This window comes from Thermobia domestica, chromosome 8 (assembly GCF_964235325.1).
Source record: "Thermobia domestica chromosome 8, izTheDome1.hap1.1, whole genome shotgun sequence".
NCBI lineage: Eukaryota > Metazoa > Arthropoda > Insecta > Zygentoma > Lepismatidae > Thermobia > Thermobia domestica.
This window is the reverse complement of record NC_137461.1, coordinates 128,503,699-128,530,708: the sequence shown is the minus strand read 5'-3', so window position 1 is coordinate 128,530,708 and position 27,010 is coordinate 128,503,699. Positions and strand designations below refer to the sequence as shown.

The following is a 27,010-nucleotide window of genomic DNA, read 5'->3' as shown; positions in this document are numbered from 1 at the left end:
TCTTTCCAAGCTCCAAAGCTGATACGAGTTCCTTCATTCAAAATCCATTACTTAAACCTTTAAACATTTGAAGTTCATTTTGGGAAGGCAATGATAACTCTCAGTTAAAAAAAAGAAGAAGAAGAAGAATGAATTAAATACAGAAATAACAATGATAACACTCATGTGAGCTAAACTGTGGAAAGAGTTAAAGTTTGAAAAGAATATGCTTCAAATTTGAATTTGCTGTTGTTTCAAACTTTACTTCTTTCCTCAGTTTAGCTCACATGAGTATTATCATTGTTTTTCTGCACTAAACTCAGTCTATTTCTGTTAATGGGAGTTATATTTTTCCTCATGCCATTCATTTAATTTACTGTACATTTTCGCAGCTTTAACTACAAGTTTCACACTAACAGTTATATTACAGTTTCAAGAACTTCAGCTACAAGAACTTCAATGAAAATATGTGGTCTAAGAAAACCAGTTAAGAATATGTGCTCTAGTTAAGAAAACCAGGTTATTTAATTAAAATGTTAATTTAAAATTTATTTTCTTAAAGAAATAGTTAAGTACAATAGCATAATTATAATACGTCTCACGAAAATATTATGCATCCTTTAAAGAAAACAGGTGTAACACTAGCTTTCATTACAATTAATTTTGGTGTTGGTTTTCATTGTTTACACATGCGGTAATGGTAATTGTAAATGCAAATAGAAGAACGAAATGAATGTGTTCTTTTACCCATTCATGAAATTTACCCTTTTCACAATAAAAAACACTTCAATACCCAAGAGCAATTAACAAGGTCAGTATGGTGTATGTGTGTACTGCGTATGTGAACGTGTGAACCCGTGCTCCTGAGCTAACTCAATGCCCGAAGGTATTACTTCGTGGCGTTCACATGTGGACGCTCCAGTTCGACTGTGTTAGTCGATTCTCCCCTGGGTTTCCATTCCCATCCAAGCTCACGTGTTCTTCCTCTGAGTTGGAATAAAAGTTGAATTTTGGTAGAATGTACTGTGGCACCCATTTTGTTGCTGGAATTTGCTCGTAATCAGAACCTGCAAAAATGAAAGAGAAAAAAAAAACTATAAATACTACATGCATATTGGAAGCAAAGTAATTTATAAATTACTGCATGGTGTGTTGAAACTGGGAACCACGATCTTTCATCATTATAAATTAATTTCATAATTTGTAGGGTGAGTTTATTATAGGCCTATTACAAAATAATTATTAATAACAATGCTTAGTTACATAGGTGATTAGAACCGAGAGCCGCATCTAAAGATTAAAAAATAAAAATGAAACACGATTGAAGTTATGAAGAAAGCAAAGAATTATCACAGGCAAGAATATAAAAAGCATAAGCAATAATCATAGGGAAAAGATATCTTCATAATTGGTCTCATTATGTTCTTCGTGTGTCATATTTAACTATGAAATTAATAAATACAGATGTTTATATGAAGTCTTGGTGCTGGTGTATTTTTGGTGCAACACATTTTCAAACATTTCAGTTAAAATTCAATAAATTGCATGAAAAAATATGTTTATAAGGAACCACTTTGGATATAGTATACGTAAGACCGTCTGAGTTCCAGAAGAAGCTGGACGCTCATACTTTTAGGGATTATTCATTGAGTATCTACGAACTTAGAAAGGGGGTAACAAACCCACTTTCATTTACTTATCCACTGATCGAAAATAAGAAAGAACGTACCTATTTGCCCTTGTACTTTATATGCTATAGCGCATAACATTATATGCAACAAGGATTTTGGTCTGCATCATGATATAAATTTAAAAATATTTAACATTTTTCGAATCGAAATCAACAAAATTTATTCTAGAAAATAAAAATAGAATGTTAAGCACATATAATGAAGACAACGCAGTGATTTAATTTGGTAACGTATAAATATGTAATATGAAGTATCCTCGCGCACGGAAGACAGGGGGTTCTCATGTATACTATTACCACCACTTTCTGCAGACGACATAATAAAATACAAAGTAACACAGCTATATTTTAGATTTACAAGTGTAGAAGTTACTAGTGTAAAATCATTAGAAGTGCTTTACGACGGATGAAATAATGAAATGTAATCTTTCAGTTTTACGTACAACAGTTATGAAGGATAGGCTAAAGGAGACGGGCGGTTAAAATAAGTGAGTGCATATGAAAGATGACTCTATTACATACTATTCCTACACAGAGTACAGAACCTATACTTCATGTATACAAGTGGAACGTTATTAGTATGAAACCATGACAAGTGCTATTGAAATTCTAATAATTTCAAAACCCCACTTCTTTTCACTATCCTCGCTTAAGCGCATACTCAACATCGCTGACGCGCCTGCTCCTTTCGGACGCAACCCCGTGCTACCGTGCGGACCCTACAGCTTCGCCCTACTCTAATTCGGTTAGATAGCATTCGTACTTTTTATTTGCCTTTTAGTCTGGAAAGAATTTTTCAACAATTCTTTTTAGCGGTGCGCCAAAAGTAAACCAAAACGGAAATATTGAACATATTTGAAAAAGCTATGTGTAGTGTTGCCCATGAGAAGAGAAATATCTCGCCTCGAAAACGAGGTGACAGACGAATGAGAAGTATCTTTTTATTTATAATTCGACACGAGACGAGACGAGAAATTTCACAAGTTTTGGGGACAACAATACTTCAATAAAATTTTAGATTGCAGTCATATAGTTACTGTTACATTATTCTTTGTATGAAAACTATAAATTGATAAAGTGATTATACGAACACAATGAGTAGCATTTATCGACGTTTAAAGATACACAAGTAATTACATAATATAGTACAATAATATAAATATAGCTTTTAATGTTGTAGTATTACAACCCTTGTGGATATCTCATAACGGTTAAGAATTCTGATAACTTCTAGGTGAAGTTAAGAAAATAATTAGGGCATAAATTTACAAAGCAAGTTTTGAAAACAATTCGAGACGAGACAAAAAACTTTATTTGTCGTCTCGTCTCGTCTAGTGGCTAAAACTAGCTTCGTGGTTTACAGTTAAGTGAATTTCAGTCTACAAACAGTCACATACATAGTACGAGTGGATACAACATTACGCATATACACATAGAGCAATACCTAGATTACCACGGTTATTCTTACCACAAAAAAGACTGCAATAACGAAATTCACGACAATGGGAATAACTAATGCGTGTTGAATAAGTAATCAATTTCAAAAATTGTTTCAAATCTAATTTTTATCGCCTTAAAGACTAGGATTAGGATTTGGATTTCTGGGACTACATCTATAACCATTTTTGCCCTTCGTGTACAAAGGATGACGTCCCTCAACTATTGCATAGTCCAGGGAATATGAGAGGAAGAAAGAAATGGGGAAGAAACGAAGTAACCGGGGATTATTATGTTAAACAACATCCCGTCATTCGCTGGTGTGAATAAGGACAACTGAAGAAAATTTAAACTAGAATGGCTGGACTGAAAAAGCTTTTACATTTTTCATCCAAGCATTCGCTCAGGAAATCGAAGCTGGGACCACTCGCGCCAAAGGCAAAAGCATTAGCAGCTACGTTATCCAGGCTCACATATATGAGTTTAAAGAAAAGAAAAATGACAAATGAATGTGTTGAGGAAAAAATGAAAGTGCATTTAGGAAAAAATATTATTCTTTAATCTTTATTTATATACGAACTTTCAATTCCACTCTTATTGCTGCTTGTCGAATAAAACGAAACCAGGGTAAATGGTAGTAGTACGAGTAATCCCAACGTAAAATGGAATGACCAATGAAGAACACTGAAACATACAGTTAGCCAATCAAGATGTCTAAAACAATTCTCAAATAATCCCAAAAATGGCTACAATGTCATTAGTCTATAACTTCCATCTACTCTGAAGCAACATTACAAGAGTGCTACTTGCAGACTGGAAACTGCAGACTGCAGAAATAAATAAATGGAATTATGGTTATATTGTGTATAGTGAACCACATCTCACGGTCACTATTATTTTAATTTTGAACGAAGTAATCGGAATTTTGGTATCAAATTATACGTAAATCATGATAAATTGATTATCGCGGTAATCGAAATCGCACTAATCGAAGTTTTCTTGTCACTATTGCTTTATAATACACGTACAAATAAGGACAAATGCTCAAAGTTCATTAGGACTTTGTGACGATTAAATTCTTATTCTTATATTTTACACGTTACATTTAGCCCACAGTTCACGTAATTTCTAAAATATGTCAACACGTTCAATTACATTAAATCAGACACGTCACCTTGTATCACCATTACCTTTTATTCTTCTTCACATCTCCATTAATAATAATAATTTTCCTTTTTAAATAATAAGGTCACAGAAACTTTTAAATGAACAACTATCTACTGTTACGGTAACTCTGAGTACAGAATATACATATAAAATCAACATATATTTTTAGCTACTAATATTAAACCTTATTTTTTTATATTTAGAATCAACTACATACATCTTTTTTCTTCTTCTTCTACACAACAGGTTGGTACTTTTAAGCACCGTCGCTCAAGACCAAGATACAAAAATGGAAGAAATTTACAAAAGAGATATACAATATCGTTGTATATATGGCTCCCGACGATGACTTCTTGAATTGGTTACAATTTAAGAAAGAATCCTGGACCGTTACCTATTTTTATATATATGGTTACTTTCCGATTTGCACGTATATATATATATATATATATATATATATATATATATATATATATATATATATATATATATATATATATATATATATATATATATATATATATATATATTATTTAACAATTAATTCCATTTTAATCCTATAAACTTACGAACAAAGAGGGATTATTCAAAACGCGATTAACTTATTTGATTATTCAGGTCAATGGAGCTCAATGACGAATCAACTCAGTATGTTGACATACTACATAACTTATTTCTTCCATTTGGGCAAAAGTACAATACTGATAAGTAAAACAAATTACAAGGGAATCATAACAATACTCAAAGTGAAACAAAATAAGACTTGATTAATATCATTAGCAGGAATAATACAAATAAAGAAAGCTATTATATTAAAAATTAGTAAAGTTGGTGTGAGAAAGAATACAACATGCTTTATTTATTAAGACATAGTTATCATATCTTTGTTAGGCAATATTCGTATTCATTTACATTAAGAACATTATTTATATTATTTGTATATAATTCATACAAAGTATGAATGACACATGAAATCATTACGATATTTAAAGTGAAATAAAACAAAAACCAATTGAATACGTTTTATGACGCCACAACATCAGTTTAAGTTATATTACCTAAGAATTTGGTTAAGTTACATTGCGCGCCACAATCTTGTATACAGTTCTGCCTAATATTTACTTTAACGGTATTCTGATTTCCATTTTGAGAATTATCTTCCACCTATGAATCTATTATGAAATCCATTTCGTGGGAAGTTAAACATATTTTTCGCTTGATTCCTAAATGTATTACGATTATTGTTCCTATTTCTCCTACAATTGGATTCGGTTCTATTACCGGTAAAATTAGGTTCAGTTCTATTCTCGTTACAATGGAATCTATTATTACTACTTACATTAAGAGCACCCTCTTCCCTGACACTAATGTTGCGAACAGGTACATAACTAACTTGAGTATGATTAGCATTGGCTTGATTCCGATTACTATTAGCCTGCAACATAAATTGACTTTCGAAATTTTGCACTATCATAATATGTGCAGAAATCAACATTTGTTCCTACTTAAAAGGTAACAAGATTCGGATTGATGCTATTAAACTTGATTCCTGTTGGTATGAATTAATCAACTTCAATTCATTATATACCGATATCACAAAATCAGTGAGAGACTTATCCAATTTTGGGTTATAATGTCTATTTCGAACTAAGGCGTCTGTATTGGCCAACATGAAGTCGTTTTCAAAATTAGAAAGTACGACATTTTTAAATCAAAATAATTACTTAAATTACTTCTGATTGCTTTGAACCATACGGAACAAGGTGTTAATAAAACATAAGACAGAATATTCAAAAATTGAGATTTGTCTACTCGAATTAAATCACATTCTTCCTCGAACTTTTCTAAGAATGTGCTGGCCGGGGTGTCTTCTGATCTTCCACTAAATTTTGTTAGAGATCTAATTTCACTAAACCGAAAATGATTACTTTTACTAATATGCTTACAATGTTTGGAATTTACGTGAATGTTTTTCCTGCGGTTAGATGAATGATTTCTTCTCCAATTTTTCTCTATACTAACTTCACTATCGTTATTTTCTGAATATCCTTAGGATGAATTACTATCTTCCACTACTACTCTGGATTCATATGGTATGAGTTCAACGTTGACAGCCGGAACTCGTTCACCATTTGCAGTACTAAACTTCTCTTATAGTGTCGGTATATTTCACCTTATCAAAGCACAGCCTTTATGACAGTGTACATAAAATATTTTAACTAAAAATAAATCAATGAAACATCTAGACTTCCCTGAAAACATATAGCCTAACACGTTCCGCCATTGAGATGCACCCACATAAATTTTGGAAAGTCGGTGCCGTTGTCTATTACTATCTATTACTATCTTAGTACAATTCTGTGGGTGCATGCAAAAAACTGATAGATGACATTTTTGTGAAAAGTGAGTTATTGCCATTCATGAAGGCTCGAAAGGTAATTCTATTTACTGAAAAAAATGCAAAGTTGTAGGACGTTTACAAATATACGAAAAGCTGGCGCGCACATCGTATCAGGAATTGAAATTAAAGCTTGTAGCGTTCAAGAACCTGATATGTTCTCACCGCATTCTACTCTTCCTACTCTTGATGCAAGCGACATTGTAGTGATCACAGCGACAATAGGATATGAAACAGCAAGAAGTAAACAATTACCGAAAGTGAAAGAAGAATGTACAGGTAACTGATGTTCCGTTTTAAAAAAATTTGTTGTTCAGTGTTCCTGTAAAGAGGGCAAGTTACTGATGAAACAGACTCCGAAAGTGGCCGACATAGTATTTGTTATGTAGTTGTTTGGCTTAGACGAAAGCAGAGACAAATTAACTTTTATTATGCAACGAATGAATGAGAGTATTCCTATTTTCATGAAACATTTTAATCTTCATTTTGGACACCCCAAACTGGATACATGCAAACTTGCTACCGACGTCAACAGTGCAGCGGATGCAGATGTACAAAAGAGAAGTGAACATCAAAGAGAGCTTCACTTACGAAAAGCTGAAACCGCTCAAACCCAGATGGAACACGATTTTCGTGTTGCCAGAGAGAATCCACACGTATGAACAATAGCTTTTGATATGCAGCAGGCACTGCCTACACAACGTATATCCACTAAAGTTGTTTTCTATTTTAGGCAACTTTGGACATATAATCTGGGAGTGCATGACGTAAATGGAAGATCTAAGGAGTATGGCCAGAAGATATAGTCAGCCGAGGTTCGCAAGATGTACCCTTATATCTAATGGCCTATATGCAGAGTAATAATGAAGTACTTCAAGGGAGGAGGACACTAATAGCATTGTCCGATTCCTGTAATGCCGGAACGGAAACAAATATATTATAGCCTTGTGGTACCGCTCAGTGCACACCCTAGGGATTTTTGAGGGATTTTGGAATTATTGAAGAAAAGAAGAGGTCTACAACAGCAGTATACACTGCACATCAGTGGGCCGACATTATTAAAACATCAAAAAGAGCTAAACCTTTCCAAGTAACGGAAGTGACGAGCAATATGTTATTTTTTTCTTGCTCCTGTTGTTTCATCATTAATAGCCTGCAAAGAAAGCGTTCAAGATGAACCAGTTTAGATAAAGAGAACTTCCAAAATGAGAATTACCAAAGGAAAACCTGGTATTGTCCATATCACTTACTCCTCATCTGATATAACTAACTACTGGCAAACAATCAATATCGCCAGAGACGGCCAGCGCTCACGTCTCAAGGAATTCCCTACTCTGCACTTCGAACAAAGAAATCTGTTTGCTGCGAAAGTAAAAGATTTGCGAAATTTTCTTACTTCTATTTCACCAGAATTTCGAGACTACTACGAAGGAATTCAGAGTGCTAATAAATCGACAATCAAGTTACCGTTTTCTGCAGGTGAACATACCGAAAGAGATCTAAACATAGAAAGCGAAATAGAAACGCTAGCAGAGGAAGAAAGTGGTAACAATCAAGAGCAGTGTCACTACCATGTAACATATCAAGTTCGTGCACGCTAAGAACTGTCTGTCGAAGGTGACATTTTTCTTTCCAACAATTGTGGACGTAATGTTTTCGCATATAACCAGACAGCGATTTATGGATATTTTATTATGATCATTTAGTACCACATTGTAACGATCAAAGCAATAAATGTAGGTATTATATCCCGAAAATTTTGCAGCTCTTTATTTCACAATGTTTTTATTGTAACATATCAGGTTCTTGCATGCACCCATAGAATTGAGGAATTAATAACGAAAATGAATTCCGTAACCGTTTTCTACATGAAAAAGAAGGAATCGTAAACTTTTTCTCTTGACACCACGTAAAACACATTCACTTTATGAAGTCCCGACTTAACAAATTCCGGTAGACCTTCCTTCTCCCGAATATGTAAATTCTATGTTTTTACTTTTCCATTTACATGTAATGTGGCCTCCTTTTTAAAATTCGCGTTTTCAGAAAATTTGCCATGTCTACTTGCATACATGTGAAGAACTTTTTCCTTTGCCCGACAATCGTTGGCTATTAGCATTTCAGTAACTCTTATTCGGTATGGTTTAATGGGCAGATGTATACGTAGAGTATGACATAACGTTATGGGTGGAATTTCGAGTTCCCCAGATCCAGCAAAAATCTCCGAAATTAGGTTGCGCGACTTCGCTCCACATCTCCATTGAACGTCTACTACTGTTCTTGCCCTTGCAAATGCAACCAACTAACTTGAACTGCGCGCAGTGGCGTAACAATGGCCTTTGGTGCCCGTAGGCAAAATCAAAAATGGCGCCCCCTCACCCATCGAATAGGCCTCATACATTACCATCTATAACTTACGCGTGCGCCCAAAAACGACTAAACCGAAAATTATCAGTAAGAGTGTAATGCGCCGCTATATTGTACCTGCACCAGCGCATTACTTGATATTTGGGCAAGTGGCAGTTTGGATTTCGGTCCGCGCCGTAAGATATAAATCTAAATTGTGAAAACTTTTTCGAATCGAAATCAACAAAAAAAAAGTATTGTAAATAGTAATGAAAATGGAATGTTAACGATATATAGAAAGAAATAGTTTTTGTAATTCTGGTCGGTAAATATGTATGTAAAAATTATGAATCTGTAAAACGTAGAACCCCGGATCAAACGTCGGAAATTTATCCAATTGTGTTAGTATCTAGATTTAGTTTGTGATCTCAACGAAATGAAATTCATACGTAGATGGTGCAACGTAGTTCATTGGTAATTTAGATGATGTATATATATTTATTAATGTATATATTGGAAGATTTTTACTGATACAGCCTCGACAAATTGTGCATAGTAATAATAATAATAATAATAATATAATGAAATAAAATAATTGAATATGAATATTAGTTAAAAAATGATGATGAAGATATGTGATGAATATGAGGTAATTATGATATGTAATTTGAAATAAAAGGCTGATAAGAAAATGTAGAATAATTCTCAAGTAAATCGTTATTCGAAGAACTGCATCATCTGGTTGGCCATTTACAGTTTGATTATTGTTGGATGAACTATGTATTCGTACATCTGGTAAAACGCCAAGTTATTGTTTTAATGTAGAAGTTTCTTTTGTCAGTACCCGAACCTCAAAACAAGCAATGTGAAACATTCTCTTACTACAATTAGAATGGAAGGTGAGAGTAGTGCGTTTCATAAAATGGCGACCGTGAAAAAGGACTTTCAGGTACAGATGAAGAATACGACTGCAGGGAAACAATAGAAAAAAATAAAATGCAATTGGAAATCACAGAAGATGTAGATCCGGGGTATCATAATGAGATTGATAATAATATTAAAGAAGAATAATATAAATATGGAAGAAGAAAGAAAAAGAATAAGAGAGAATACAAATGAAAAGAACGAAGAAAGAGAGAAGAAAGTGGTGAAAGATGTAACAAAACATGTAACGGAAAAGAAGAAATTAAAGAAAAGTAAAAGTGATACAGATGATAGGAAAAAGGAGAGAAAACATAAAAGTGAAAATAAGGAAGATACCAGAGAAAAGAAGAAAAGAAGACACGAAGGTCATAGTAGAAGTGAACCAAAGGAGAAAATCAATTTAAAACACAGACACAGACAGAAAGAAGAAAATAAAAGTATAGAAGAGAAATACCATGAGATTAACAAGGAAAAGAATAGAGATGGTAGAGGTAATGCACAAACAAAAGAAGCCGGTCTTAGTACCGTGAAGATGATGTGCTGTCTTGCTGAACAACGCACGTAAGTTCATACAGAAATAAAAATGTATATGGACCAAGCGTTTTCACAACTTGCGTCTCGATTACAAACGAAATTGGATAATATCATAGATGATTTTAGAAATCATTTAAGGAAGGAGATTGCAGAGTTCGATAGTACTGAAGTACGAACACAAGTGGTAGATAAAGTAGAACAACAAAGTAAAAAATCAGATGGAAGCGCTAAAGAATCGGGAAAAATATATTGAAGATAGCAAAACTAGGAAGGATTCCAAACTAGCAAATGGTTTGTTAGGAGATGATTTGGAGACTCCAGTAGCAAACCAATATGTTGGAAAGGAAGAAAGGGAATGTGGAGAAAGTATATGTTTCATGCCATTAGAAGAAGAACAAGTTATCAGTGTAAGCATTCAAAAGAGTTTATCAGAAGAGAAAGGCGAAAGTACTGGGAAACATAAAATAGAATATTATCATCAGAACTCCGGAAAGTCAATAAAGCTAAATAATCATATAAGAAAATTGTATTGTTCGATATGTCATCGAAAGAGAAATGGTAGACACCAGTGTCTGCGGAAACGAAAGGTGAAAGAAATTTCTAAGAAATTGAAGAAAGATAAAGGAAGTTACAAGAAAATAGTAGCCTATAATAGAATTCATCATGCTGAAATTGAAGAGGATACAAAACAGAATGAAAAGTTTGCATCAGAAGAAAGGAAAGATCAAGTGAAGATAAAACCCACCATCGCAAGAAGAATTAGGAAGCCAAAATTCGGAAGTCAATGCAAGAAATTTGGACAGAGGGAAAACAAGGAATGGAAACTGGATGAGAGATGGAAATATCGGAAGAGGAAAGACAAGAAAGTAGAGAAAGGAAGAAGTAGAAGAAGCCGGAATAGAAAGAAAGACAGAAAGAAACCAAAAGATAATGAAAGAAGAAGTGACAGAAGAAGATGGAGAAAGAAAAGGATGAAATCAAGGAATGAAAGACAAAAGAAAATGAAAGTCTTAAAAGAATGGAAATATAAAAGACGTAAAACGAAGACAAGCTTCCAAACACGAAAAAGAACCAGAAGAAAATTGAAACACTTAACACATTGTGAATGGAAAATTAGTAAAGCCAAAATCATGACTCGCAGGAAGAAGAAAAAGAAAAAAGTTGAAAACTGCAAGAGAAGGCGAAGTCCGTTGAAGGATGAACAGAAAGGGAGTTATCGACGTAAAAAAAAAAAAACAAGAAAAGATAAATCGTTGCTGTAGTATATATTAGGAAAAAATGTTACGGTATTATATATGATGTTATTTAGTGTTGTATCATTTAGTGAGGTGTTCAATTGGAAAGCCATCAATAATGTTTTTAATGTTCTATTTCAATGTTAATTTATTGTTTTAATTTTGAATTTTTATGTTACAAGAAAAATGATGACTGTTGGAAATGTGTGAACTTTGTTCCATATGAATTGGTCCTTCCTTAGTTACAAAACTAGAGAAAATGTGAATATGGAATTTTGAAAAATTTTATCCAGTGATAAAATTTTTGTTCAGACACCGGGGAGTCTGTAATGCGCCGCAATATTGTACCTGCACCAGCGCATTACTTGATATTTGGGCAAGTGGTAGTTTGGATTTCGGTCCGCGCCGTAAGATATAAATCTAAATTGTGGAAACTTTTTCGAATCGAAATCAAAAAAAAAAAAAAGTATTGTAAATAGTAATGAAAATGGAATGTTAACGATATATAGAAAGAAATAGTTTTTGTGATTCTGGTCGGTAAATATGTATGTAAAAATTATGAATCTGTGAAACGTAGAACCCCGGATCAAACGTCGGAAATTTATCCAATTGTGTTAGTATCTAGATTTTGTTTGTGATCTCAACGAAATGAAATTCATACGTAGATGGTGCAACGTAGTTCATTGGTAATTTAGATGATGTATATATATTTATTAATGTATATATTGGAAGATTTTTACTGATACAGCCTCGACGAATTGTGCATAGTAATAATAATAATAATAATAATAATAATAATATAATGAAATAAAATAATTGAATATGAATATTAGTTAAAAAATGATGATGAAGATATGTGATGAATATGAGGTAATTATGTAATTTGAAATAAAAAGCTGATAAGAAAATGTAGAATAATTCTCAAGTAAATCGTTATTCGAAGAACTGCATCATCTGGTTGGCCATTTACAGTTTGATTATTGTTGGATGAACTATGTATTCGTACATCTGGTAAAACGCCAAGTTATTGTTTTACTGTAGAAGTTTCTTTTGTCAGTACCCGAACCTCAAAACAAGCAATGTGAAACATTCTCTTACTACAATTAGAATGGAAGGTGAGAGTAGTGCGTTTCAAGAGGGTGTTGACCGTTTTTCTTTTTATATCGTTGTGATAAGTTGTTTTAAAAGGAAACTGGACAATTTGCCCTGGTCCAAAAAAACAGTATATTCATGTGAAATTCGGACTTTTTTTCAGTGGTAGGTAAATAAACAGTAATGTATCAACCAGAATTACCGAAAGGATTTCAAATGAATATACTCGTATACTCGGAATCGCATATAAGCATTTTTTTTTCATTTTCATTTTTTTTTTTTTAAATCGACAAATTGTATACAAGATCAGAAGTGTTTCTTTCTCATTTTTGCTTCTGCAAATTCTTTTATCAGATTAGAGATGTTCAATTCAGGAGCTCTTTTCCACTCAATACTCAGCATGGCCACACCCCAAAGGCGTTATTGGGTCATAGTGTTTCTGAGATATATCTTGATTAATTTTAACTTAGAGAATGATCACTCAGCAGTTGCAACTGTAACAGGAAGATTTACATATAAACAAAGTGCAATCATCAGATTTGGAAATGTTGAGCTGAGGTCAGATTCTGTAATAAAATGAAGAATCTCTTCGTGGGTTGAAAGATTTGAAAGTGTATTGAAAAGTGTCTTAAAGTCAACACTTCTCATTGAATAAATCGTCTGCATACAGAAGCGCAAAGTCATAAGACTGCTTGGTGACCTCTTCTTCAGGAGTAGTTCGTAACATTGACGGGCATAAGAACGAAAATCTTTCACAAAGTTCCCTCATTCCTTCGGAGCGGACTACGGAGTCGAGGATAAGCAATAGCACATGACATTAAAACATTTCATAATGTCCGCATATCTCTTTCTTAGTGCGAACACGGCCTAATGACTTGAACCCCAGGGCTTTGAGAAAATTCCTTCAGTGTCGTTTCATTTTCCGAAGATATATCCTTGGGAATACAGTCTTGTAACCTTCCAGCGTTTCCCGCTGCTACCAAAGAATTTGCATATATTTTGTAGAGTGGCAAAGAAATTAACAGCTTAGCAGCATCCGATAACACAAGGTTCAGATTATGTGCTGCGGAGTGAACATATATGGTATTCTTGGAATGTTTTTGAATCCGCGTTTCCAAGACAGAAGTCCGACCACCCATTACTAGTGCTCCATCGTAGTTTTACCCTCTGCACTTCTTAATGTCAATCTCATTTTCTAATAGAACTTTTAGTATTCAATCTTCATAATTTTCTGCACAGTGTTTGTCCTTATCATAAAATCCAAAGAAGCTTTCTACAATTTCGAATTGTGTGAAATGATCACTAGGTTTAAAAGATAACTGAACATAACGAATGGTGATGCTATTTGCTCGATTTTTAGTCAGTATCATCCTCATTCATTTAACATTACATCATCTTAGTCAGTACCAGGAACGGACGAAGGCAAAATTTTCACCCGGTCAAAATGTCTTTTTGCCGTCCCCTATATTGTCCCCCTATATTTTATATTTTATTATAGTGATATTTAAAAAATATTTTGGTGTGCTCGTTTGGGCGCTAGGTTGTCCGACCCTTGGTGCTAGTGCTTGGTTCTGTGCAGCAGCAGTACATGGCAATTGTGTTGTGCCTCATAATCGTGGTAAAATTTTAACTCGTTTTAATCCAGATCTTATAGGTCATAGAATTTGTCATTATTGTTGAAAGCCTGTTGCGCAGGGAATTTTATTTAAAGTTAGTAAGCACAGTACATGTAATATAGGACTGATATTGTATTAACCCTTTTCCGGGCCGGTTTTTTTTTTTTTTTTTTTTTTTTTTTTTTTTTTTTTTTTTTTAGATATGATGCTGTCTTATGCCTATTAAAATAAGATCTCCACCAGGCGAATATGAATAATTATGTTGGTGAATTCCATTTATTCTATGTATTTCCCACAGATAATGGGGTGGGAAGTATTCTTCCCACGAGCCTAATTTAAAGCGTTTTTTTTCCACAGTAGAAGAATGAAGATTTTTTTACTTATTATTTCGTAATATTTTCTGGCTGTAATGCATGTATTTCAATTTCCAGGGTAGGGCAAATGCCTCCTCTTGCCCTCCCCTCCCGATGCTATTGGGTATGGATCGAATTGTGTGGAAACAGAAATCAATAAAAAGTACTTACTATTTACACGCCAGATGTTGCGCACTAACGTGTGTGCTAATCACGTCAGCCGAAGCAGGCATTTGTTCTCCAAAATAGTCATTTTCGACCTGCCTTACTGCACGATAACCAAGTGGGAAATGCTATTCCCACCAACCTAAATAATGCACTTTTAACACTATGATTTTGGGAAGATATCCCGGAAAAGGGTTAATACAGCAGGATTAATTTCTTAATCATATAGTGCTACAACCTCGATGAATTTACAGTAATGCCAATAATTTGATACCAAATGTAATAAACTGCGAGCCATGTGAGCAGGAATTTTTATTCTCTCCATGTTCAGAAATGAAGATCGCGAATTCTTGGGGTTTCATTTATATAATTTGCTTCTTTTTTATTAAAAACCTGTGCTGCCCCTAATGTACCAAAAGGCCCTGCGCCCGTAGGCAATGCCTAACCTGCCTACCTTATTGCTACGCCACTGACTGCGAGTATCGCCTTATAATGGAATTATCAGATGGGACATCTTTTTCATGACGCGTATGAAAATGTCGTTGCACAATTGTAACGGACTTAGCTGTGTGATATTCAAGGATACAAAATGTCTCCTCATTAAGAACGTCACTCATACTCCATAGCTGCAAATCTGTCGCCTAGCAGCTAGATCATGAAACAGAGATATCGATGCAAATGACAGACAAAAATCTATTTAGTGATGGTGATGCTACACTTACATGTCTTTTCGTTAATTGTGTCATTCTCCACACTGGTCTAGCGGATAGTGCGTATGCCTGTGGTGCACGTGGTCGGTCTTGGTTTCTTTTACGATCGGGGAGCACAAACATTTAACATCACAATCATTCACTTTTATTAATCATTCGTCTCTCTTAGCCTAAGTGATATAAGAGTGGGACGTTAAACCAAACAGTTTTATTTTAATTCTTTCATTCTTAGTTGTGATACCCTCCAGATCTAATGCAATAATGATGAATCCTCGACAATAATTTTGAAATACCCTATTTATATATCTTGTGGTGAAGTTCAAGCATAACTTGACACAAATAAATCGCTTTAGATGATTACTCATTTGTTTGAAAGATTATATTTCAGCGATAGTCAAAAATATATTACACTAGCATGTAATGATAGTCTTTAGGACTATGAAACACCTCAACGCAGTGTGAAAACCGTAATTAACCGACTTCAATATCTTTATGTTCACGCATAACTTTAGCATATAGACGCCGAATTTAATGATTCTGCTTTTGTTTGAAAGAATTTGTTTCGTCGGTGATTTCATGTAAATTTCATGAGGATCTAATAATATTTAGAGTTAGACCACGAAACTTCTCAATGACTGACAGTGATACCATATAATTATGTGAATGACCACGTATAATTTCGACATAGGTCGATCAATTTTGTTGGTTTATATTTTGTTTGAAAGATGTACGTTTACAATAGTTCCATGTAATTTGAAATCTAATTATAATCTTCGGAGCTAGATCATGAAAATTCTCGACGGTTGATACTGTAATTAGGCGACTTCATTGTTTAAATGTTAACAACATTATAACTTCAACATAGGCATATTGCTTTTGGTTATTCTATTTTAGTTTCAAAGAATATACTTTCTAGCTATTTGCATACAGATTTTATCAGGATCTGATTATATTCATCCGTGCTAGAGCATGAAACTCATTAACATATATGCAAATGATATTGCATAAAACTTGAGCTGATAAGTTCTTGAGCATGAAACTGATAGTTTGTTCACATAATTTCGTAATCCTGTGACTCCTAAGGCAGCAAATTCTATGAATATGATTTATCATTAATCTACATATTTACATGAATAGTTTTAGGGAGTCTTTTTCTTTCAAATATCTAATAATCCGAAAACTAAGTTTCTCGCGAGGATGTGGCACACACACACTTTATCTGATATTTTACTTTAAGTCTTAGATCCTTCTTTAGAGCTTAGTAGAAATCTAAGTGATATTAACAAGATTCGTTATTGGTTGGATTCGAATTTACCGTTCAGAGCTCCTCCGTGGCTAAGCGGTTAGCATACGCGCCTTTGGCGTAGCAGACCCGGGTTCGATTCCCGGCGGAAGCTCATGTGGTTCGGATTCCACGTTAATCAGTAGGTCCACGTCTCATATAACCTCCCTGCTGAACAGGACGTTAAACTCAAAATCAACTCAACTCAATTTACTGTTCCTTTTAGCATCGAGTCTATATGAAATGTGAATCAACAGCTTAAAATGGTATCCGAAACACATGAGCTCCAATCGGGAATTGAACCCAGACCTTCGGCGTCCAAGACACATAGTCTAACCACATGAGGTCTCAACCTGATTAGTGGCTCAAACGTGATCAATATCGTAATAGTCGCACATATTTACACGACGAGCCAAGAGAAGGTTATCCCTCAGCGGCCGCAGACACAAGTCTGGTCAAGAGAGTTGAACGGCTAGTACTCGAAGAAAAGCGAATGACTACTATTCCTAACATGTAAGCTAGGGAGGTGAACATTAGTAAAGGGTACCCATGCACACCGTGTTACACGACATTCTGCGAATGAGCAAAGTAGTAACAAGTTGCGTTCCATGTCCTTGACACCTTTTTTAAAAACAGCAAAGTGTGAAATGTATAAAAAGTATTTTAGACCTATACCGCAAATACAAGGATGAGCTTGTAAACAAAATACAATTATAGATGAATGATAAATTTGATTGTTTGATACTGAAATTACAGAAATGAGTAAACGTGGAATCATACCTCGTTGAGTTGATTTTGAATTTAACGTCCATTTCAGCAGTGAGGCTATATAAGATGGGTCCTACTGATTAAGTGTAATCCAAACCACATCAGCTCCCACCGAGAATCGAACTCGAGTCTTCCACACCAAAGCCGCGTACGTTAACCAGTTATGAGTTCAACATTCTCGTCCGCACCCCAAAAATGCTTAAATGTAGCGTTCATCAATCAAGGTACTATCTTACACTGATCAACTTTAGAAATATTAGTCGAAACTCTGCGACACGATATACACATATATATATACTTGTATATATATATATACTCTTTTCAATCATTATGCTTGTAATTTTACCGGTTGCCATAGTAGAAAGATCTAAGGCATTAAGAACCAGCAACGACAAGACCTTTCTGCCGCGGGTTTGAATCTTGTTAAATATATGTATGGAAAGAATCTCTTTTTTCACCATTCATTTCACCATCGTCATTGGTTTCTCATTTTTCCTACGTTAAATAGAGGACAGAACTGGTGAAGACTTTCTTTAAAAATAATTAATAAATGTACAAATTCTGTACATTTATTAAAAATTAATAAATGTTTTCCACATACCAATATGTCCGTTGGGCGTCCTATATGTCAAATAGCTGTCCCAGGTAATCAGGCTCGCAATAGTTAGTGAAAAATGTATAGGATTTTCTACGGATTTTAGTGGTTTGTATCTGCTACGAGACGATAGTTAAATGTCCAAAAGTTGCTCTTTGATTATAGTGCAAAGAACTCAGACATGTTCCAGGGAAATTTCTCAGGAAACAGCGTTCCCTGAGCATAAGCGAACATCTTATTTTACACAAGATTTACAACAGATTTTCACTAGGAAAAATAAGGCGTCCGGTGGAAAACCGTGAATATTGCAGAAGTGATATCCGTGTGCTCCTTGGATCTGTAGTTTTAATGCTAAATTTTAACAATCCGTATCCAATACTGCAGTTTATATGTGTGTTTACACCATTTGTAAGTACAAATTTAAAAACAAGAACAAAAGCTTTGTCCTACAAAGAACACACAAATTCTTTTTATGCTTTTTTCTTTCTTTTCCACTTCTTTCTTTCTTTCTTTCTCTCTTTCTTTCTTTCTTTCTTTCTTTCTTTCTTTCTTTGTGTCTGTGTGTGTGTGTCGAGAAGGAAGCAGGAACAGTGCATATATGTGTATGTGTGTGCGTGTCGCTTTTATTACTCATGCATATTGTTTTGTTATTTCTTCTTTCCCAGAGACACTTTAGTTTAAAACAGCTCTTTTGATACGCAAACAAAGAAAATAACTACTGAAAGAAAACAGAAAGAAAGAAGTAAAGAAAAAAGGAAAATAAGCAGCTGTTGACGTCGTGAAAGGGAGTGAGTGATAGGCTCCACTCTGAGACTTCTGATCTTGTGCTGTGGATCTCTTTGAAAGATTTCTTTATTTTCTTCCCTTTTCCTCTGTCAAAAAAAAGAACAAAAAATGAACTTTTAGAAAACAAGAGAAAGAGAGGTGAAAAGAGAGAAGAAAAGAAAAGCTTCTTACGTCAAATCAGGAAAGGTTGAGTTGTTCCTACCGCACTCTTCAAAAACATTTTTGTTTATTTTGTCACTACACAAAATAGAGGCAAAAAATAACCTTTCTCTTTTTTCGTCTTTGAAAGAGGTATATTTTTAAAGCATATTCCTTTTTTTTGTTCTCCCTGAAATACTCAAAGCTGCACCAATATAAACTTCAAAAGTTGTTGTAGGTAGTACGGAGATAATTATTTCATCACTAATGAGCTGTGGAATAAATAAACCTTGGAATTATTTTGTTCTGAGAATAATTAAATTAGTTTTGTCTTCTATTTCCAAGATAATTTGACTTCGAGATTCAACCTTTACGGAACACACTTGTTCATTCTTTAAGAAGTTAGAAGTAACTTCGAAAATATTCAAATTTGTCCCTAGTAATAATCATGTCTTCTTTATTATTTTATTAACTTGGAAGGTTTGGCGAGAATAACCAAACATTCTCAGGAGAACCCTATTTTTGAGGTGAATAGAAGATCAGTGGGTGCAGAGCCAGTGGCGGATCTAGCTTGGGGCCGAGGGCGCCTAGGCCACTCCAGTATTTTAGTAACAAAAATAATTGAAGCTATTATTTAATACATATTTGAAAGTTTATACTCAACTAATGATATACCTATCATAGTCTGGCTTCTGGCTGTAACCCTCTAGATTTCACTTTCTAGACCCGCCACTGTGCACAACAGTAATGACACGTATCACCAGGTCATCTACATCACGATTTTCTCCGGGTCACATGACTGTCCTTTTTCTCAGACGAGGTTTGACGCATTAACCCGCAAGCAGTCGAAATCCATATCAACTCTGCAACAATATAACGAAAAAAAATGTTATAGTGTAGCCTCTCCCAACTGGTGGTACGCGAACCCCTAGGGATACGTAAAAAAAATGTAGAAGAGTCCGTGGCATTATTTACATTACATCTCATAATTTAAAAGATATAAATAATAGCATGGTCCATCTGTATGTATGTATTGTATGTTACATTCTCATAAATGAAGATTTATAATCTGTAGTACTTTAGTAGTTGCCATCCGCCTCTTAAATACGACAAACATACTAAAATTTAATAGTGTGGATCAGTACCCTCCCATAAAATTAAAAATGAGGTCCTCAACATTGAAATAATTGGAAGCCACTGCTATATAGTGGGTTGATCAGGGGTAAAACTGAAGGAAACCTGGAGGGACGCCGTCCCTCACTTCCACAAAATATCTGTGGCGTCCCCCAACTTTCTAAAAAAATACAATGGGTAAATATAGGGACGGGGAACGGTGTGATGTCATGCGTCCCTCTACCTTTTCAGATTCACTTTTACCCTAGGGTTGATGATGACCATTATGCGTGGCCCCAATATTCATATCTTCAATTCCCAATATGGCATTATATCTTAATCATTATACATTTTATCTAGTTCTTAGGGAGGTCGTGATTTTGCATAATTGATGTCATTAAGTTGCGGACTTAAAATTTAACGTTAGCTTAAGTTGATTTTGAGTTTAATGTTCCTTTCAACAGCAAGGCTATATGAGACGATACCTACTGATTAAGGTGGAATCCGAACCACATGTACTAACGCCGGGAATCGAGCCCAGGTCTTCCACACTAAAAGTGGGTACGCCACGCACGCTTAGCCACGAAAAAACTTAGTTTATCGTTAGCATCCACTCTTACGTATGACAATAATTCACTGCAGAAAGATTATAAAGTGAAACAAATTTATTAGCATATGTTCACAGAAAAAAAAAATTAAAAAACGTGATGGATGTAGTGAAAAGAGAGTCAGAGAATCATACTTGTTAGAATTACTTTAAAATTGCACAAACTTACGTTTCTCCCTGTGTGCGCGAAAGTTTCATGGTCTCTGAATCTGTCTCTCTGAAGGGCCTAAGTCATGAATCCGAATTAGGTAGAGTATAGTTGGTCACGACTCTGACGACATCCTGGTGTCCTAGTTAAGTGTTACACAGTGCATCAGCAGTTCAATCTGTTCTTCACTGTGCTCAAATTTAGAATGGAACAACTTTTACAATAATATTAATAATAATAATAATAATAATAATAATAATAATAATAATAATAATAATAATAATAATAATAATAATAATAATAATAATAATAATAATAATAATAATAATGATAAGAAGAAGAATTTCATGTCGTATAATAGCTCCCACAGACTATCTGAGAAGTCACAACAACGTTGCAAAAAGCATTCACCAGTTTTGGCACTCAACATGGTATTAATCACCGACACCAAGCCATACTACAAATACCAGCCATGTCCAGTACTTGAAAACGAGATAGATACAACTCTGCTGGGATTAAGAAATTCGAACGAATGTAACGGCACCCGCAAATAGACCCTACATCAATAAAGTGTATCTTATAGATGTAGCAATGGTACTGACTCATTACTAAAGGGAAGCACGGTATGAAGAAAAACATAAGAAAATATGAAAACTAAAAGTAGAAAATATGAGAGTTAATAGTTTAGTTTCCAAAAAGAAAAATAACTTTACAGGTATATGTATGCATCTTCTTACATTTATAAAAAATGTTACGTATTCATTAATATTATTTCTCAAGCGTATGAGGCATGGATTTACACCATTATCTATTATAGAAAAGTAGACGTGAATAGTTTATCAGAGCCAAGGCCACAGTATTACAGGTAGAAACTTGAGATTTGGACCGAAAACTTAGTTTGTCATGAAACCAAGAGTTAAAGAGATTTTGAAAATATGTGTCCTAAGGAGAGTGGAAGTAGAAGGGTTTCAATTTATGCCAAAAATGAAGCATCTAATGAATCGCTGAAGTTAGGAAGATGAAATTCGGAACATATATTTCCCGTAAAAATACCTGAACCTCGATTTTCTCCAAAACACTGTCCGGGGGACAAAATGCAAAAGGTCAAGAAGCTGTACTGAGATATTATTTGCTTAAGGACGTGATCTGCACAAGGTTGGCATGTAATCGAAAACTATTATTTTTTTTAGCGAGAGAGAGATAGTGAACGGCCTAATAATCCAGAGACCGAAGTCCCTTTGAAAGCAAAACTGGAAGAAAAATTGTTACTGAATACGTGTTCCAAGATTTTTGAAAATTCTGCACCTAAATGGGAAAAAGCGAGCAGTTTCTTTTCTGTTAACATTTACCACTATTTATTCAGCAAAAATCCAATGTAAGGATTCGGTTAAGGTGAAGGTATGAAATTTGATGTGGAAACTCTTACGAGGAAACCGATTCAAGTGTGACACGAAATTGTGGACGAGTTTATACGCAAACGAAGTATTTTAGGTACAATTAAACCCATTAGAGGGAAAAGCCCTCGATCTCAACCGTTCAGGAGATATAGAGGAATAAGGGGAAGGTAAGTGTTCCGATATTTTGCAAATTTTCCGTTATGTTGCAAGTGAATATGTTTGAAAATTGCATTGAAACGACAAGAAAGATGCACTAGGGCGGGATAAAAGTGGTGTTGAATGTTGAGGTGAGTGGTGTAGCTTTTACCCGGTGCCGAAAAAGAAGGAGCTTAAGGAATAACAAATGCCATTGAAACGATGAACAAAATTGTATGATATTACATGCTAATATAACATGTCGTTAGTTCGTAGAAAATGAGAAAAGGTGATATAAGAATGTACTAATTACATTGCCAAAGGAATAGACACATTATGTTGTGAACAAAAATACAATGTTATATTCTGTGCAAAAATGCTATAGAAAAACATTAAATAATATGAATCATAAACACATATTGTTGCAAACGTAAGTACGACAGTGTCTAGTTGTGTGACATATATTGAAAGGCAATGTATGGATCAATGTGCAAAAATAGTATATATAACTTAAAAAACGAAAACCGGTATGCCTTATATATGTATATCACATACAGTTCCGATCGGTTTATAATTGTAGAAATTTTAAATGTTTGGAAAATTCGAACTGCCACCATTTTTACATTTTTCATAATATTTGACTGATGATACTTTTATTCGATTCAGCGTATGTACCAAGAAACCTGAACGTAGATACCTGACACGCATATTTTAGGCAACAATGGAACTCCGGTATTTTCGCCTTCCCAGTCCAAAACATTCTTCCCCTAGAATTTTTATGGACTCTTCGGTTTTATAACCCTCATGTCTAAGGCTACGTATTACTACAGTTTCCTGGATGAAGGAATTATTCATTTTTGAAAGACTCTCTTACTTGTACTAACACTATATATTCAAAAATTCACAAAATATCGGAGCACCAACCTTCCCCTTATTCCTCTATATCTCCGGAACAGTTGAGATCGAGGTTTTTTCCCTTTAATGGCTTTAATTGTAACATTAAAACACTTCGTTTGCCCATAAACTCGTCCACAATTTCGTGCCACACTTGAATCGGTTTTCTTGTTAGCTAAAAATAATAGAATACCGGTTTTAGTGTTTCACAAAGTTGTCCTTCTAAGAGGGAACGAGAGAAATTTCTATAATGTCTTTCTTAACATTCAAATCGACGTTGTATATCTTGGCAAAATGGCTGAATTTTTTAATCAATTTTTGAACATAGCTCATTCTTGATCCTCGTTTTTATCATAGTAGTTTTCTTGTAATTAATTAGTATCCTGAATGAAGTATAATGTGTGCACAAAAATAGAGTACGTATGTCACAATCCTCTTGTGTTAGGTAGATGAAACTCCGTACAAAAACTCATAAAAAATATGAGGTCGTGTGCCCCAGAGATTTTCAAAATTCCGCTTCTAAAGGGAAGAGGAGAGTGATAGAAATGTCTATTATTTCCGACATTGCCTCTCTTATCGCCATTGTAAAATAATTGTGCCGTTTGATTGTATTTCGGAGACCCTCATGTAGGGAAGATGTAACTCGGTATATAAATCTCCATGCTAAATATACGTAAGTTGACATAATTCCTAACATTTTCATTATTTCCACTTCTAAAGGGGGAAATTTCCAGAACATTTTAAATTCCTATTTTGTGTTTATAAAATGGCCGAAGTAAAGAAATGTTTGAATCATCCAAAATAAGTTTTGAACATTGTTAGCAGTTGGGTCTACCAGAATTTTATCAATTCTCTTTGATTGAAATGAGTATCTCATTAGGGATTTAATTTTTTTCATAAAGAATAATGGTTGGCCCGTCTAAGAATGGGTTTTAGAACATAGTTAACACTTAAGTCCAGCTAAGATTTTAAATTTTACTTTGATTAAAACATGCATCGTAAGGAAGGAATTGTGTTCAAATGTATGTTTCAAATTTTTTCCATAAATCTATTCTTCGCGTTCGAAGAACGGGCATTTCAAGTGGTTTCTGTAATAAATGTTTCTTTTAACAGTTGGATGTTCTTGCCTTTGGTATAGGTGATACAGGGTATTCGTTTTTCTCTATAGACACTCGGTCGAATAGGTGTAAAAACCTTTCTACGATAGCTATCCAGGTTGACGTTTTTTTTCTAGGTTTTCTTCATTCACGCCAGACAAATGCTGGGAAGATACCTAACATAGAAGATCCTAGGCTGTTTCCTTTCTTCCTTCCGCAATTCTCCGGCTAGTTTTATCGCTGAAGGACATGATCCCTCATACGTGATTTGCTAAAGAGCTCTCTCGAGGCTATGTTGATAGTGTACGCACTTTTGGCGTAGGAGACCTGAGCTCGATTCCTGGCTAGAGCTCGTGTGGTTCGGAGCACACGTTTTGCTGTAGATCCATGTCTCATATAACTTTGCTGCTGAACGAGACCTCATTAAACTCTAATCAAAAAGAAGTGAACGTTCTAAAATAGTCATAGATGCCTAAAACCCCAGTTATATAGAATTCCTTCCTAACAGTTGCCACTGTTAATATGTTATATTCCATTAAAAATAGTTCACTTTCATTAATAATCCTTCTCATTTAGCTTACACAGAGCACATACGAAAGACATTATAAGAGGATTTTCATTTCATTTCATTTCAGTAACACAATAAGGTAAAGAAAAGGGATAAGCTAAGCTTGTAATATTCAACTAACGTCATCTCAGTTTCCTTAATTTTGCGCTAGCGCACGCAGTTCCGTCCTTCGTGGGATATAATGAAGTGAAATTTTTAACGTTAAAAATATTGGGAATAAATATATCCTAAGGTGTCTTCCTTTCTCATAAAGTAAGGTAAGCCAGATGTAAAGAAACATCATGTTGGCAGAGACGTTAATCTTGTTCCTAAATTGGCCAGATTGCATAAGTAACTGATTTCAATAGTAAGGTGGTTTCTCTGCTCCAATTTGGAATAGATAAGTCTGGAATTATACCCTTCGTTGAATTTAAGGAGTTCCCAGATCATAGGAATCACTCTGCCGGGTTGTGGTCGGTATCCTGAGACATTGGGACTCCTCCTGGCACTAAACTGGAACGTTAACTTTACTTAAAACACTCTTGTGCCACCACTGAAGATGCTGGTGGACTCTGACACGCTGGATTAGTTTTCTCAACCTGTATATATATATATATATATATATATATATATATATATATATATATGTGTGTGTGTGTGTGTGTGTGTGTGTGTGTGTGTGTGTGAGTGTGTGTTCGAAATAACGTGTGTTACGACGTATTTCGTCACGATATATTTCACGTTTTCTTCACTTATAAGCAATCAAGAAAACATGGCAGCATGCGCTTTCCCGAGTACGAGAGATCGTGATGGTGATGCTCCTTAACACTTCCAACATCCCACCAAAGGATTACGTGTTCATTGCTGTCAAGGCTTATCGTTTGCCCACTTTGGACCAATCATAAAGTCAGCATATCTCAAAATTCGGTTAATGGCATGCCTGGAAATTTTTGGATTGTGTATGCGTGACTTCCTTTACGCTGATGAGGACCACCATCCACAGTTTGTCGGTATAGTTCATTAACACCCCATATATGTATACGCACACACACACACACACATGTATATATATATATATATATATATATATATATATATATATATATATATATATATAGATAGATAGATAGATAGATAGATAGATAGATAGATAGATAGATATATGATAGATCTTGCTTCATCGCTGTAGACAGAAATCTTCCTCTCTGCTTGTGGCAGAGAAAACGCGCTTATCATTCAAAATAAAGCAAAATTTGGTTAAACGAAGCAAACGTTCATCACTTTAAACATACGAAATAAGCCTATATAAAATATTAATGATTTTTACTAAATATCGAAATTTTGTCAAAATATTATGAAATATAAAAATTCAAAACACGTTATTTCTGTTCAACATACTAGGAAATGTTAAGATTATTGTTTATAGTGTTCTATGAGACATTGTTTAAAATATGAGATTTTAAATTTTGCCTCTCTATTCTCATAATATACGTACAACATTTAGCTTAACAAAGGCAAATATAAAGAGCTGGAAGATGAAATCAAATAAGTCATGGAAATGTCAGAAAATTACAGTAAAATTATCTCAACTACAGCAATTCTTGTTTACTGGGCCTAATTTACTTCCCGAGGGTGTGGTATAATCAGCAATGAAATATATACAATCTATATACCAATCCATTGAGCTAAAGAAAACGAATGGATTAATACCGATTTTAACTACTGTGACCCAAAACAGTTAAACGCGAAAGCATCTCCTAACAAACCTATAAATAGTTTGGCGTTAAGGTGGGATTTCAGTTTTAAGCATGTGCCCAGAATGAAACATAATGAGTTCTATACCAATGATGTTAATGA

General features: G+C 34.4%; 1 protein-coding gene across 1 annotated transcript in view; it reads right to left on the bottom strand.

Moving 5' to 3' along the window:
- Positions 1-566: 566 nt before the first annotated feature.
- LOC145691840 (latrophilin-like protein LAT-2) overlaps positions 567-27,010 on the bottom strand; it is a 324,510-nt gene continuing 298,066 nt past the window's right edge. Inside the window, exon 8 of the mRNA XM_081767156.1 lies at positions 567-1,046. Within this exon, the coding sequence (XP_081623282.1) occupies positions 883-1,046 (164 nt within the window). The 3' untranslated portion in view covers positions 567-882. The remainder of the gene's footprint in view (positions 1,047-27,010) is intronic.